Here is a 16,897-nt window from a genome sequence, read left to right on the forward strand (position 1 = left end):
ATCCATACCCAGCTATTTTATTTACCCTGTTTCTGTAATTGTAATATATTATATTTATTTGTATCCACCTATATTTTAGTTGTTACTGTTTTCTGTCATGGCATTTTCTAACACATTCAATCTCTCCTGTCATCTAAACACACATCAACTGTTTGGATTATGTCCAAAGAACCCATGAATTATTCAGAGATATTCTAACAATGAACCAAATCCCTGTTGTATCTATGTAGCCTACCATTATCTTAAATTACAACTAGGCTTATCTGTTAGTTTGTCTGTCAGTACACCTATATATCTGTAATATCTGATGATGTGAACTATGATGTGTCATTAAGGTTTTGTATCATTTCAGCCAGTAGTTTTGAAAGTAGTGCTCACGAGCCGAAACAGCTCGCCAAAAATTATGCACATCTCAAAATCCATCTGAATATCATGACATGAAAGCTTCTATAGAAAGTCACACCCAGCAGAACAAACATTTTCCGTTCAATCTCTTTAATACACCACTTCACTAACCAGCAGCTGGGGAGGGCATGCAGATTTCCAAGAGGCAGCCTATCAGAGAGCAGAGCTCACTACTCTACAGAATATATCTGCCTCTCTGTTAGTGAGGCTGTAGCTGCATGCATTCGCTGGAATCCATGCCTTCCCAGCAGAAGCATTACAACTGTCAAACTGTAATCATCTGTGCTGTTTGCAGCCTTATGAATTAGTACGGTGTAGGCTAAACATTCTGCTCTGAGATTACCTTCATATTAAGGATGGGTTAAACTTTTACCACTGGCAGCCGTTTGACTAGATTAGGGGTCATTTGTCAACAGTGTAGGATCATTTAAGGATCGTTTACTATAAGCATGTGAAGAGATTAACAGTGCGAGAGAGAGAGAGAGAGAGAGAGAGAGAGAGAGAGAGAGTGAGAGAGAGAGAGAGAGAGGGGGCTTGTGACTCTCCCAATGCAGACCGTACTGCACGGCACAGCACAGCGCGGCAGAGTGCACACGTGGAATCGACTCTCAGCTGATGAACTACAGTCTATCTAACTAAGGAGCTGGCTTTGTCTTAAAATACCTTTTTCTTGTAGGCGACAGACAGCTCAGCTTCGTGTCCAGTCAATACTTGACACTCAGCCTACAGCGATCACCCATAGAGTTTGATTACCAACTGGATTGACTGACTGACTGACTGACAGAAGTGTGTGAGAGAGAGAGGAGCAAGCCGTAGGGATATACAAGACGCCCTGGAGTATCTGACCGGAACTCTTCTCGGCGGTGGAAAGATGACATCCAAGTCATCCAGGCAGGGCAGACCCTCCTCGGCAGGGTCCAAGCAGCCCTCTCAGAGGAAGGAGTGCCCGGCAGGTAACCGATCTTGTATGCTGCGGGTCGGGGAGAGGCTTATGAGGGCTGGGAGTGAGGGGAACCTACATGCTGTGAGACCCAAACCTGCCCAGCAGACACCACTGGAGGAGGGACACCAAAAGTCCGGCTCCATCACAGCCAAAGGTAGGAAGTCTTAAAGGTCCAATGCAGCTGATTTTATTTCAGTATCAAAACATTTTTGGCTAACAATTAAATTCCTTACTGTGATTATTTTCAATTAAAATGGTCATTAAAAAAAAAACATCTTAGCAAAAAGCATTTTCTCAAGCAAGAATTTTCTTCAACTGTCTGGGAGTGGTCTGTGTGGGGAGGGGAAAACTTATTTCAGAAAAGGTTTGGAACTCTCTTACTTATTGGTCTATTAACTCATTTACCACCTGGTGATGTCACCATGGAGGTTAAAACTCCATCCCACCAAAAATTAAAAAAAAAGCTATTACACATACACTACCGTTCAAAAGATTGGAGTCACTTTGAAATGTTCTTGTTTTTGAAAGAAAAGCAAAAATGTTGTCCATTAAAATTACATCAAATTGATCAGAAATACAGTGTAGACATTGTTAATGTTGTAAATGACTATTGAAGCTGGAAACTACCGATTTTTTATGGAATATCTACATAGGCGTACAGAGGCCCATTATCAACAACAATCACTCCTTTGTTCCAATGGCACGTTGTCTTAACTAATCTAAGTTTATAATTTTAAAAGGCTAATTGATCATTAGAAAACCCTTTTGCAATTATGTTAGCACAGCTGAAAACTGTTGTGCTGATTAAAGAAACAATAAAACTGGCCTTTTTTAGACTAGTTGAGTATCTGGAGCATCAGCATTTGTGGGTTCACAAACTGTCTCTAACCAGACTAAAAAGAGGAGTGGGAGGCCCGGTGCACAACTGAGCAAGAGAACAAGTACATTAGAGTGTCTAGTTTGAGAAATAGACGCCTCACAAGTCCTCAACTGGCAGCTTCATTAAATAGTACCCGCAAAACACCAGTCTCAACATCAACAGTGAAGAGGCTGCTGGCCTTCTAGGTAGAGTTCCTCTGTCCAGTGTCTGTGTTCTTTTGCCCATCTTAATCTTTTCTTTTTATTGGCCAGTCTGAGATATGGCTTTTTCTTTGCAACTCTGCATAGAAGGCCAGCATCCCGGAGTCACCTCTTCACTGTTGACATTGAGACTGGTGTTTTGCAGGTACTATTTAATGAAGCTGCCAGTTGAGGATTTGCGAGGCATCTGTTTCTCAAACTAGACACTCTAATGTACTTGTCCTCTTGCTCGGTTGTGCACTGGGGCCTCCCACTCCTCTTTCAATTCTGGTTAGAGCCAGTTTGCGCTGTTCTGTGAAGGGAGTAGTACACAGCGTGGTACGAGATCTTCAGTTTCTTGGCAATTTCTTCATTTCTCAGAACAAGAATAGACTGACGAGTTTCAGAAGAAAGTTCTTTGTTTCTGGCCATTTTGAGCCTGTAATTGAACCCACAAATGCTGATGCTCCAGATACTCAACTAGTCTAATGATGGCCAGTTGTATTGCTTTTTTAATCAGCTCCAGAGTTTTCAGCTGTGCTAATATAATTGCAAAAGGGTTTTCTAATGATCAATTAGCCTTTTAAAATGATACACTTGGATTAGCTTTGACAACGTACCATTGGAACACAGGAGGGATGGTTGCTGATAATGGGCCTCTGTACTCCTATATAGATATTCCATTAAAAAAAATCTGCCGTTTCCAGCTACAATAGTCATTTACAACATTAACAATATATATATATATATATATATATATATATATATATATATATATATATATAAAACTGCACTGGTCCTTTAATGTCTATAGACTTCAACTGAGTATACCAAACTTACACTGAATATACCAAACATATAGCAAACAAACACCCCTTTTTGCCATCAGCCTCAATTAGTCGGGGAAAGGACTCTACAAGGTGTCAAAGCGTTCCACAGGGATGCTGGCCCATGTTGACTCCAATACTTCCCACAGTTGTGTCAGGTTGGCTGAATGTCTTTGGGTGGTGGACCATTCTTGATACACACAGGAAACTGTTGAGCGTGAAAAACTCAACAGCTTTCTGGTTCTTGACACAAACTAGTGCACCTGGCACCTACTGCCATACTCTGTTCAAAGGCACTTACATGTCTTGTCTTGCCCATTTACCCTCTGAATGGCACACATACACAATCCATGTCTAAATTGTCTCAAGGCTTAAAAAACATATTTACCCTGTCTCCTCCCCTTCATCTACGTTGATTGTATTGGATTTAACAAGTGACATCAATGAGGGATCATAGCTTCACTTGGATTCACCTGGTCAGTCTATGTCATGGAAAGAGCAATCTAAGGCACTCACTGCTGTACTGCAAGCCTTTAGTGGCAATTTACTAAGTCTTTATTTTCTGTTGATGTACTGTATCAGTCATAGGATGCTGTATGGAAGTTCTGTAGAAGTTTCTTTGCACCACAAATGAATAATAGATCTGATGATGTACAGCCAGTGTTACAGTGCTACGGTAGCCGACAGTACTGTACATGACTCTGTGCCGTAGCAGTCATATACCCCCCCCCCCCCCGATTCATTTACACACCCACACACAGCCACACACACACAATTACTGTACAGTATGCAGAGAGCTTAGATCACCCTGTCAGAGGGTCGTTTTGTGTTGTCATGCATTCCTGGGTGAAGCACATGAGTCTGACCACATTGTTCTGCCTAGGCCCCCTCATCTGCCAGTGGATTAAGCCCTCGGGTCAATCCTTGTAGCTCTCATTGTGCTGATTAGTTACATTTGCCCTCTTATCATCACATTCCCTTTCAGTAGAGTTGAGTTAATCTCCTGCCCCTGTTCAAAAGCAACTGCTGCAGCAGGCCGTCTGATTACAAATTGAATTTGACTTTGCCAACTCTGCAGCTGGAATCAGTCACAAAGAGAAAAAACATTTCTCACACTATCCAGAGTACAAATGAGGGTGTGAGAGAATTCAACTCACAGGTGCATGTGGCCTATTCACACTAGTAGAAGTATAAAAGTATAAAAGTCCTTTTGCTTTCCACTTTCATTTTTTATTTTCCTTTTCTATGCAGCTTTTTATTGTTTTTAGTCAAGTGCGATGTTCCAGAAACATTCTAACAAAGTCATAGGAAAATTCGCTCAATGTCATAACTCATCATTTAAGGAACTTCCTCTTGGAGTTCTGAAAATATTGCTAGACTTCCAAGCCCAGTTCTCAATGTATTATACAATTAAATTTCATTCTGGCTTCATGCATGCACGGAGAGGCTACACCCCAGGTTCCCTAGGTCGTTTGAGCTGACGAATAATGGCTGCAATACATGTCCTATAACAGATTACGTTTGTTGTGGCTGTCTATCTATCGTCAGCTGCTGCCAGTGGCAGATTTAACACCAGCGGCTCCATGTATTCGGAGAAAGATCTGAACACTAATCCTCTGCTCTCCTCTCGGGACATGATACAAGACTGTTGCGCTAAACCACCCTTAAACCATTGCTACTCAAACTTTTTCAGTGGGGACAAAAAATTTTCCGGCAGAATTTCTGGGGACCCCATTTTTTCCCCCAAAAATTATTGCGATCCCACCCCGCCGCAAATCTAATGACACAACCTTAAAATCGGTCATTTTTCATTTTTACATCAATCATTTTGACTCAATAAAATTGTATCTTTCAAATTATATTTCTCAAAACGTTTGTATATTGTCTCATACAATAATCTATATGTACTTTTATATAGTCTTTTTTTGCATTTTGGCAACCCCAATGCAGTTCCACCGCTAGGGGTAGCGACCACTGCCTGAAACCATCCTATTTTTGAAAGGTCTTCCCTTTCTCCTTACATTGTGATGAACTCTCTTTCTCACACTGAGGCCTCGGCTTAAATATTCTCACACATCTTCTCACACTTGCTGTGACATGCAAATGACATACAGTAGAGTTAAAATAGGATACAATAGAATAGTAGTGGTCTTCTATCGTGAGTGATAGTAATTTTGCAATTTAGTTTGGAGTAAATAACCTGTTGCGTTTTCGTGTGTGTATGAATAATTGTCACAGATTTTGATGTTTCACAGTTATTAGAGTTGGCATAGAGTGTAATTGTATCTCTAAACGGTGGCTTGAGGCTCGTACCTGCCCATTTCTAATTGTTTGTTGGGCCTCAACACTCCCAGTAATCTGTGAATGGTGTATATAATTATAGCTATCGTTTTCACTTTTAATCGACTTTTTGTTTTGCACCTCACAAAGACTTGCAGTGGACACCGTCTGGTGGAAATCATTCCTGCAGTTCAAGCATATGTTTCTGATGTCAGAAAGGGGGGTTTAAGTGAATCGCTAACCCACAAGATCACCCAAAACTGTAGTATTAAAGCAAAAACAGATCTCAACACGCTTTCACAGGTTTCAGCTTCAAAGTGATGCCTATTTTTTAGATAAAGATAATGGTGTCCTTATCAACACCTTGTTTCCAAAGATAGAGATGTGATTTTAAGTATTGACGTGTGTTGAAAGTTTATGCTTTTAAACAGCAACATTCAGGAGGCTAGATTAAATTGATAGCCAAATCTGATGGTATCGCTATCAGATTAATGATCCACATAACGTGCAAACCTTGTGAAATTGGACCCAAATGCTCTCTGTCAATGGAAATATGAAGACCGTTTTTTTATGATGTGGGGTAGAAATGGATTCAGGATGTGAATAATATTCATTACATTGTATACCTTATTGTATACCTTATTGCCCCCAAAAATACTTATCTGTGCCTAATTAGACATAACAGACCTTTTTCATTTGGACTAAGTCACTTCATTTTCAGTTATGTAACCCTTGTGAGTGTGCTTCCAAAATTGTACAAATTTTTAATTGCAGGCAGCAGCCTAGCTAGCAAACCCTGATTTGCTCTGACAGCTGCGTGATTTCAGATCAGACGGAAGTCCGCCTCATCCTATCCCGTCAGTCCCAACCCCCACCTCCCGCTGCTACAGCCTCTACACTACAGGTCCAATGACATTTGTCTTTTTATATAGCCACAAATCTGTGATGCGTGCTTCAATGAACACAACACAACATCTGAAACAGCTGCTCAGTCCATTTAGACTTCATGTTGATCCCTTGTTGAGAATGATTTAGGTGATACTAGCTTGAGATGGCTATTTCTGTGGCTTTGGTGTAGTCTTGGGATGAGATGCATACAGTTGGCATCATGGACGCCAGTGTCCCCGTAAACAATATAAATAATTCCTGCTCTCCCATTTGGAAAACCATCCTCAATTCTCCAAACGACTGACTTATAACTGGAACTATGTCTCCTCGCTTCCAAGTTGATGGTTGACTCAGACTGACTTACAGTAGCTACCCAACTAACCTGCAGAAATGTACCTATTTAACTTGAAAATAACCCTTTTGAATGACAGTTTTCTTTGGCGTTTGTTTATCTTTCCTCTGGTAGATTGACAGGCCAATAGAGGAGCATAGACATAGCCTTTCATTATCTGTAGCTATATGTTATGGCTAATCGTGCCATACAGGCAAAGAAAATACAAAATCCCCTGCCCCCCCTCTCTTGGTGTCCATAACCTCTTACAGTATATAAGGGCATTATTGTTCTGTGCTTTCATTGTTGTTGTAAAGTTCTGTTGCACGCCACATGCTTGACAGCCCCCACCAAGCCAGTTATTGAAAACACTCCCCCGCACATTAGTGCTGGTAGCATAGTATGAGATGTAAATCATTCAACAAGGGTGACTAAGCTAGGGGGAGAAAACGTAAGCGCATTCTGTATGAGCTAATGCTAATAACCCATTAGATTAGTGTAACCTAAAGCCATGTTGGGGCAAGTTCACACAAGGTTACTGAAACTTTTGTAATTAACCTAATCCTTCTTGATAGCATGCCAAATTACCTTATATGCAACAAAAGAAGAACATTAATTTTGAAACTGTGGTTGGCGAAGTTAATAAAAGCTGATATTGAGCATAATAGGGCATGTCTTATTATTAAACAGAACATAATCAGTTTAGACTTTCATTCTATTTATAATACCCTGAACCAAGCAACAGGTTGCTGTCATGTGAGGCAACTATTATTGTGAAAGTCTGCCTGTGATATTAGGTGTTTTATTGCTACAGTATGCCATCAGTGTTATATATAGGCCTAGTAGGTTATAGGCTATATCAGGCAGCACATAAATACCACCCTCTCAACATCTTTGAAAACTGACTGAAGGGTCAAGTTAATGACTTTGAACACAGGTTTTGATTTCAAGTTGGTGAGGCGTACCTCCCCATATCTTTACATGAGATGGATACGGGGATAGGTTTTTGATGAAGTTTGTTGGGCAATCTAGATAATTAAAAGATAAGTGAATTTTCAGTGTCAGCTCTTAACAGACACGCCAGCGTCCTTCAGGAGTTTCAAAAGGTGGGGGGGCGACATAACTTCTGTTACTGAGTCAGTGATCAGGAGGGCTGTATTCTTGATAGAGCTAGGTAGTGTCCCAAATGGCACCCTATTCCCTACATAGTGCACTACGTTGACTAGTAAATAAGGGGTCTGAATAGGATGGCATTGTAGCCTTGGGAGCAGACAGAAGTGGAGAGTAAAACAAAAATTATTACAGTATTGCTCTCCCAGGACTCCTTCACAATCATCTCATACGTTTTTCTTTTTTTCTAGCTCATGAGGTCATATAAACCTTGTCACATACCATTTCATAGCATATTTTCAAGGCTGAATTTCTCAGCTTTCAGACTCCGTGAAGTGCATCATATAAAAAAAACAGTCTCACAACATCAACAATATGTAGTCTTCCTCCTCTAGACCGGACACTTTTGTCACCACCTCCAACTCTGATTGTCGTTATACCCTCTAATGTTTAGAGTGCTTTTAAATTTTTACCTTTGATTTATTTAGTTTGGAAGTCCACATTTGTGAGTGAAGTGTCCATTTGTTTCTGTCCTGGAATATGACATGCTACACAATGATAAATCCATTGAGAGCTACAAAAATCAGTATACTTCTTGCCCACCAATAGGGGTCTTTTGCCAGAGCAAAGCATCTCATATTGTGCAGGGGCGGCTACAGGCTCTGGGGGCCCCCACCCAATGGTTTGCCAGTGTTGTGATAAAATATTGAGTTAAAATAATGAATTTGAATAATTTATCTGTACTGTATGTTTGTTAGCTAGCTAGCCAGACAGTTTTAGAGGAATAAGTCCATAAATGTTTCTAATTAACTGCCAATATGCCAACATTCTATTCAAACAATGCTGTCAATCCACAGCCATACACTGGCTGAAGTCAGGACTTAGACAAGTTGTAAAAGCAACAAATACTGATATTGTATCATATAATAGCATTCTCAGCTTTCGAAGAAAACAAAAATGTTGACATTTATGGTCTGTTTGCATATATTTTAGAGGCTATACAGAAAATGTGTATAAAACCCGTATAAACTGTATTTATGATTATATGACAATATTTTAGGTTACAATAAATGTATTTCATCGGTTCTGATATATCACATGCCTTTGTTGTATTTTCCTGCATAAGTAGAATCAGGGTTATGCCTCCACTGCCATTCATTCCAATTAGACTGATTTGGATTTCTCCCTGACCAATATGGCTCCCATTTCCACACCATTCTGGAACTTCGAGGCAAAAATCTGAGGGGGCACAAAGTACATGAGGATGGTCTGCAGGGGGGCTAGCCTTCTAGCCCCTGAAACAGCCTTTTAAATGCAATCTAGAGCCATAATCATTATGCTTAATTAATTATACGTAAACAAAAATGTACAGTATCTTTTTCTGCATATCTAAGCATACCTCTTGAGCTGTCTCTTGACTGGTGGTTCTAAGCATACCTCTTGACTGGCGGTTATTTTTTTAAAGAAACTAAATATGCTTCTCTGCATCTCTGCTAAAATCTGGGTAAAAGATTGAAAGGACTGTGAGTCTTATTCAGTATATCTAGTTATTAACCTTGCCAGCAGGCATGCCAGCTAGCTGCTCTAACTTGATGGATAGCCTGAAATGACTTCTTTTATTTATGTATTACATGTTTTATTTTACCCTTATTTAACCAGCTAAGTTGACTGAGAACACATTCTCATTTACAACAACAACCTGGGGAAGTTACAGGGGGGAGGAGAGGTGATAAATGAGCCAATTGGAAACTGAAGATGATTAGGTGGCCATGATGGTATGAGGGCCAGATTGGGAATTTAGCCAGGACAGCGGAGAAAACACCTCTACTCGTACGGTAAGTACCATGGGATCTTTAGTGACCACAGAGAGTCAGGACACCCATTTAACGTCCCATCCAAAATACATATTACAGGCTTCTTGGTAGCTACTTATGAGATTGGGAGATTCTGAACCTATCTGGGCTAGCTAAAGCTAACTTCATAAAATTGCTAGGTGGCTAGTAGTATTACAGAGAAACAACAATAACAAAATTAAATTAAATAAATACAAATATCTGTTAAACATGACGTGCCTCTGTGCCCCCTATGGGCATGACGCCTCTGCTTCGAGGGTTTATGACATAGCCCCTCTAGTATGTTCAGGCCTAGTAGGGGCCGCACAAAAACTGCGGTACGCCACTGGCATGGAGATGCAATTCTCAGAATGTGAATGGTTGTGCCACACTACCCTAAGATAAGGATACAAAAACCCATCCAGAAAAAAATCCTCCTTATAACCATAGTGACATTTTCCAGCATTGTACAAAGCGATATGTAGTTGAAGCTGAAGCATTCGCTTGCTGGCTGTGTAGAGCGTAGTCAGTGAACCAATGCAGCAAGGCAGACCAGAGATCCACCTTCGGGGCAGAAGTGAACTAGATCAATCAGCTTAGCTTTGTCAAAAGGAGAGCGAAAGACTAGGCTTCCTCTCCTCTTCTCAACTCTATCTGCTGCTTCCCTTACATCTCTCTCTCTCTCTCTCTCTCTCTCTCTCTCTCTCTCTCTCTCTCTCTCTCTCTCTCTCTCTCTCTCTCTCTCTCTCTCTTTCTCTCTCTCTCTCTCTCTCTCTCTCTCTGTCTCTGCCTATCTCCACTTGTGCGGACTGTCACACAGTGGACCTTAAGTGACACATTCACTTGGCAGGCTTTTCATGTTGAATCAATTCAACTGCTGAACAAAATGTGTCAGTTTTTTGGGGGGGAGGGGGGATTGACTGAAAAACTAGCCGAAATGTCAGATGTTCTGCTATAGGAGAATTAAATATTATTTATGAACATATAGGCTACATTTCCAATCATCGTGATGATGTGATTATATTAATTTGAGCTTTTTTTAATAACCTAATACAGTACACACTTATATACGCTAGTGCACCATGCAAAAGCATTACTGTATGAAATGATAATTTTATAATGTATAATTTTGTTCTGTTCTTATGAACAGTAAAATACTAAATGTGACAAATTATATTCCGCTTAATCACATCAAATATCAAAGCCTGATAAAGTAAAGATACCTTACTAGAAAATGACTCAAGTAAAAGTGAAAGTCACCCAGTAAAATACTACTTGAGTAAAAGTCGAAAAGTATTTGGTTTTAAATTTACTTAAGTATCAAACGTAAATGTAATTGCTAAAATACAGTGTATTCGGGAAGTATTCAGATCCCTTGACTTTTTCCACATTTTGTTACATTACAGCCTTATTGTAAAATAGATTTTTTTTTTAAATGCATCAATCTACACACAATAACCCATAATGACAAAGCGAAAACAGGTTTTTAGACATTTTTGAAAATGTATTAAAATAAAAAATCTGAAATAACTTATTTACATGAGTATTCAGACCCTTTGCTATGGGACACGTAATTGAGCTCAGGTGCATTCTGTTTCCATTGATCATCCTTGAAATGTTTCTACAACTTGATTGGAGTCCACCTGTGGTAAATTCAATTGATTGGACATGATTTGGAAAGGCACACACCTGTCTATATAAGGTCCCACAGTTGGCAGTGCATATCAGAGCAAAAACCAAGCCATGAGGTCGAAGGAATTGTCCAGAGAGCTCTGAGACAGGATTGTGTTGAGGCACAGATCTGGGGAAGTGTACCAAAACATTTCTGCAGCATTAAAGGTCCCCAAGAACACAGTGGCCTCCATTATTCTTAAATGGAAGAGGTTTGCAACCACCAAGCCTCTTCCTAGAGCTGGCCACCCAGCCAAACTGAGCAATCAGGGGAGAAGGTCCTTGGTCAGGGAGGTGACCAAGAACCAGATGGTCACTCTGACAGAGCTCCAGAATTCATCTGTGGAGATGGAATAACCTTCCAGAAGGACAACCATCTCTACAGCACTCCAACAATCAGGCCTTTATGGTGGCGAGATGGAAGCCACTCCTCAGTAAAGGCACAGCCCGCATGGAGTTTGCTAAAAGGCACCTAAAGGACTCTCAGACCATGAGAAGCAAGATTCTCTGGTCTGATGAAACCAAGATTGAACTCTTTGGCCTGAATGCCAAGCGTCAATTCTGGCGGAAACCTGGCACCATCCCTACGGTGAAGCATGGTGGTGGCAGCATCATGCTATGGGTATGTTTTTCAGCGGCAGGGACTGGGAGACTAGTTAGGATCAAGGGAAAGATGAACGGAGCAAAGTACAGAGAGATCCTTGATGAAAACCTGCTCCAGAGCGCTCAGACTAGGGCGAAGGTTCACCTTCCAACAACCCTAAGCACACAGCCAAGACAACGCAGGAGGGGCTTCGGGACAAGTCTCTGAATGTCCTTGAGTGGCCCAGCCAGAGCCCAGACTTGAACCCGATCAAACATCTCTGGAGATACCTGAAAATAGCTGTGCAGCGACAGTCCCCATCCAACCTGACAGAGCTTGAGAGGATCTGCAAAGAAGAATGGGAGAAACTCCCCAAATACAGGTGTGCCAAGCTTGTAGCGTCATACCCAAGAAGAGTCGAGGATGTAATCACTGACAAAGGTGGTTCAACAAAGTACTGAGTTAAGTGTCTGAGTACTTGTGTAAATGTGATATTTTTTATTTTTTATATATTAGCAACATTTACTGGTAACCTGTTTTTGCTTTGTCATAAAAAAGTAAAAGTCAAGAGGTCTGAATACTTTCTGAATGCACTGTGTACTTAAGTATTAAAAGTAAAAGTATAAATAATTTCTAATTCCTTCTATATTAAGCAAATCAGATGGCAAGATATTCTTGTTTTTTGAGTTTATGGATAGCCAGAGACACACTCCAACATTCAGATATAGTTTACAATCAAAGCATTTGTGTTTAGTGAGTCCGTCAGATCAGAGGGAGTAAGGATGACTAGGGATGTTCTCTTGATAAGTGTGCGAATGAGACCATTTTCTTGTCTTGCTAAGCATTCAAAATGTAACGAGTGCTTTTGAATGTCAGGGAAAATGTATGGTGTAAAGAGTACATTATTTTCTTTAGGAATGTAGTGAAGTAAAAATAAAGTTGTCAAAAATAGAAATAGTAAAGTAAAGTACAGAAAATTATGTAAAGAAAATATATACATGCCAAAGAGAAATAGACGGTAAATTAATATTATAAGATACATTTGTTAAATCTTTGACCATCTGGAACATGTTATGTTGTAAAGATATGTACAGTTGAAGTCGGAAGTTTACATACACCTTAGCCAAATACAGTTTTTCACAATTCCTGACATTTAATCCTAGTAAAAATTCCCTGTCTTAGGTCAGTTAGGATCACCACTTCATTTTAAGAATGTGAAATGTCAGAATAATAGTAGAGAGAATGATTTATTTCAGCTTTTATTTCATTCATCACATTCCCAGTGGGTTAGGAGTTTACATACACTCAATTAGTATTTGGTAGCATTGCCATTAAATTGTTTAACTTGGGTCAAACATTTCAGGTAGCCTTCCACAAACTTCCCACAATAAGTTGGGTGAATTTTGGCCCATTCCTCCTGACAGAGCTGGTGTAACTGAGTCAGGTTTGTAGGCCTCCTTGCTCGCACACACTTTTTCAGTTCTGCCCACACATTTTCTATGGGATTTTTGAGGTCAGGGCTTTGTGATGGCCACTCCAATACCTTGACTTTGTTGTCCTTAAGCCATTTTCCACAACTTTGGAAGTGTGCTTGGGGTCATTGTACATTTGGAAGACCCATTTGCGACCAAGCTTTAACTACCTGACCGATGTCTTGAGATGTTGCTTCAATATATCCACATAATTTTCCATCCTCATGATGCCATCTATTTTGTGAAGTGCACCAGTCCCTCCTGCAGCAATGCACCCGCACAACATGATGCTGCCACCTCCGTTCCTCACGGTTGGGATGGTGATCTTCGGCTTTCAAGCCTCCCCATTTTTCCTCCAAACATAACAATGGTCATTATGGCCAAACAGTTCTATTTTTGTTTCATCACACCAGAGGACATTTCTCCAAAAAGATGCAGATGCAAACAGTAGTCTGGCTTTTTTATGCCAGTTTTGGAGCACTGGCTTCTTCCTTGCTGAGCGGCCTTTCAGGTTATGTCGATATAGGACTCGTTTTACTGTGGATATAGCTACTTTTGTACCTGTTTCCTCCAGCATCTTCACACGGTCCTTTGCTGTTGTTCTGGAATTGTTTTGCACTTTTTGCACCAAAGTACGTTCATCTCTAGGAGACGGAACACGTCTCCTTCCTGAGCAGTATGACGGCTGCGTGGTCCCATGGTGTTTATACTTGCGTACTATTGTTTGTACATATGAACGTGGTACCTTCAGGCGTTTGGAAATTTCTCCCAAGGATGAATCAGACTTGTGGAGGTCTACCATTTTGTTCTGAGGTCTTGGCTGATTTCTTTTGATTTTCCCATGACGTCAAGCAAAGAGGCACTGAGTTTGAAGGTAGGCCTTGAAATACATCCATAGGTACACCTCCAATTGACTCAAATTATGTCAATTAACCTATCAGAAGCTTCTAAAGCCACGACATCATTTTCTGGAATTTTCCAAGCTGTTTAAAAAAAAAAATTATGACCCACTGGAATTGTGATACAGTGAATTTTAAGTGAAATAATTTGTCTGTAAACCATTGTTGGAAAAATTACTTGTGCCATGCACAAAGTAGACGTCCTAACCGACTTGCCAAAACTATACATTGTTAACAAGAACTTTGTGGAGTGGTTGAAAAACGAGTTTTAATGACTCCAACCTAAGTGTATGTAAACTTCCGACTTCAACTGTATATGTTTATTAATTGGTTCAGCCAAGTATTCCCCAACACGCAGGCAAGGGCTGGAAAAAAAGGTTTCTGGAAAAAGTGAGGACAGCTTTACAATGGAGCTTCCTCAGGAACACACACACACGTTTTGACCTTAACTTTCCATGTATAAACTTACACAACAGAAAGACCTGAACACAGTGTGCACTGTCAATGTAGAGTTCATATTGTTCAAGGGAATAGGGTACAAAGTAATGGAGTATCATGACATCCAACATCACTGGAGTCAGAGAAGAGGTAAGGCCATAGCATAATATAATCTCAGTGAAGACTAAATGTTATTTTCATGATTTTTCGTCTCTTGCTGCTTGCGGTCTGTGCAGTATTCTTCTGGTGGATGTGTTTTGATACTGTCACTGTCATGTTAGTGAATAATTATCCAAGGTGTCATTGAGGAATCACCAGTAAACTGAACCTGAACAAAAGCAGAAGCCAGAGGTTGCTATAGTTATAGAGATACTTAATAATATTTCCGGTACTGGCTGACTAACACCCAGTTTTAGCCTAATTAAACACTGTCAAGTTGGGACCGCTAAGCTTAAGTAATTCAAACAGGATAAAAGACAAGGGGGAGGACAAGGTTCTCAAGTGGTATTACTATAGAAACGGCATTACATGAATGGATTACAAACCCATTTCTTGTAAACTCATCAATTAGTCAGCAACTTTGATAAGCAGAGAAGATGTCTAAACTCTGAAGTGTTTAAGTCTTACAACAAACACTAAGCATATTTCCTGACAACTATGACTACATCATGATGAACTGTAGGTCTGGGCTATAATCGAGAATTACATACTATTCACTATAGTGTCAGATTATATTAGGCTATGTGTGGACTTTCTGTATCATATTTTGTTTCTTCAAGCAGCTGCACATCGAAGTAATAACATCATGTGAGCTGAGATTTGATACAGCACACACCCCTAACAGGTGAATAACTTGATACCAACTGAACCAGGGTCTATTTTGGGTTGAGGAGCTACTGTGCACTCAAATGATACAAAATAAAATAAATGATTCTTGCCTATTAAACTGGTTATGACAAATCAACAATAGACAGGTTTCACAGCCAAGATAGAAGCACTTGGGAAACCTGGCTGAAATTCTCAACAGCTGTGTACATGTGCATCCCTGCCTGCCCCGCCCTCCTCCCGAGGAGGCTTCACAGCACATTGCACATGCCAGAATGGGTTCCCTCTCGCCCTCGGCTCCTCTTACCTAATCCCAGGAAGGTAAATAGTCCAGCTTCACTACAACAGGACTCGTACGTCTACATGGGTCTCTGACCTGCCCCTGTCTCTGCCTCCTTTCTCATGCTTTCTTCCTTTGTAACCTGAGTATAATAGGACGTCTTGCTGATTTAAACTCACACACAGTTGGTATCTAACTGGATTGAAAATAGAAAAGCTGTTGTAGAGAGGACCTGAATTAGTTATATTCTGGTTACAAGCCCAGCTTTCCTCTGGAATCAAAGACGGACCCTCCTTGACCTTAGTCTGTGTCACACCCTTTGTTGGTGTATTCTTCCTCCATGCGGGACTGAGGATATCCTCTGGGCTATGCCGCTTGTATCCCCTTTGTTTAAAATCTGAAAAGGTTAGGGGACCATTTCCGGACTTGCTCCAGTCTTTGGCTGATTACTGCTTTAGGCCTGCCTGTGTTAGATTGGAAAGATAGCAATCATCTCCCAGCAAACATCGCATGCAGATGGGAGTCCGTTTTCCAGCAGAGCCTTAACCAACGAGGGATGGCTTTCTCGTGGGATAGGCATTGTTTAGAGCAGGAAGGAAATATATGTTGAGCATAACCTATAAGAGTCTTCTCTCTGTGACGCTTTTGTCCCATCATTGAATTCTTTCCTATACAACATTTGCATTTATACTACAACAGGTATGTTCTTACGACACTGCAGCTTTGTGTAGATCTATGCCACTTGTTTCCTGTGACATCATCTCCCGTACAACCCCCGCACACACACTCCGCCCTTCTAGCAGAATTCTAAAAGTCATTTCTCCTCAAATGAAATGGCCTTCATCAAAGGCATACCTTTAGGTATACTTAAAATGTCAACTTCAATGTTTCACAGCATTCTTTGCCTGAAGTTGTGCTAAATGCTACACAATAATGTGGACAGGACATTAGTCATTAGTCAGGATGAAGTAAACACAGCTTTTGCATGCTCTGAGTAAAGCATTTAAAGCATTTTAAGTACCTTTATAATTCTGTCAAACTGCTCACCTACACA

At 40.4% G+C, this 16,897-nt stretch overlaps 1 protein-coding gene across 4 annotated transcripts in view; it reads left to right on the forward strand.

Moving 5' to 3' along the window:
* Window positions 1–696: 696 nt before the first annotated feature.
* The window catches only part of LOC106599334 (sickle tail protein), a 54,326-nt gene continuing 38,125 nt past the window's right edge, over window positions 697–16,897 (forward strand). For 3 of the 4 annotated variants that reach the window (XM_082973391.1, XM_082973396.1, XM_082973394.1), the window contains exon 1: window positions 697–1,502. In XM_082973391.1, the coding sequence (XP_082829517.1) occupies window positions 1,277–1,502 (226 nt within the window). In that variant the 5' untranslated portion in view covers window positions 697–1,276. The remainder of the gene's footprint in view (window positions 1,503–16,897) is intronic. The other variant, XM_082973392.1, reaches the window with a different exon arrangement.

Source organism: Salmo salar, chromosome 03 (assembly GCF_965601325.2).
Source record: "Salmo salar chromosome 03, fSalSal1, whole genome shotgun sequence".
NCBI lineage: Eukaryota > Metazoa > Chordata > Actinopteri > Salmoniformes > Salmonidae > Salmo > Salmo salar.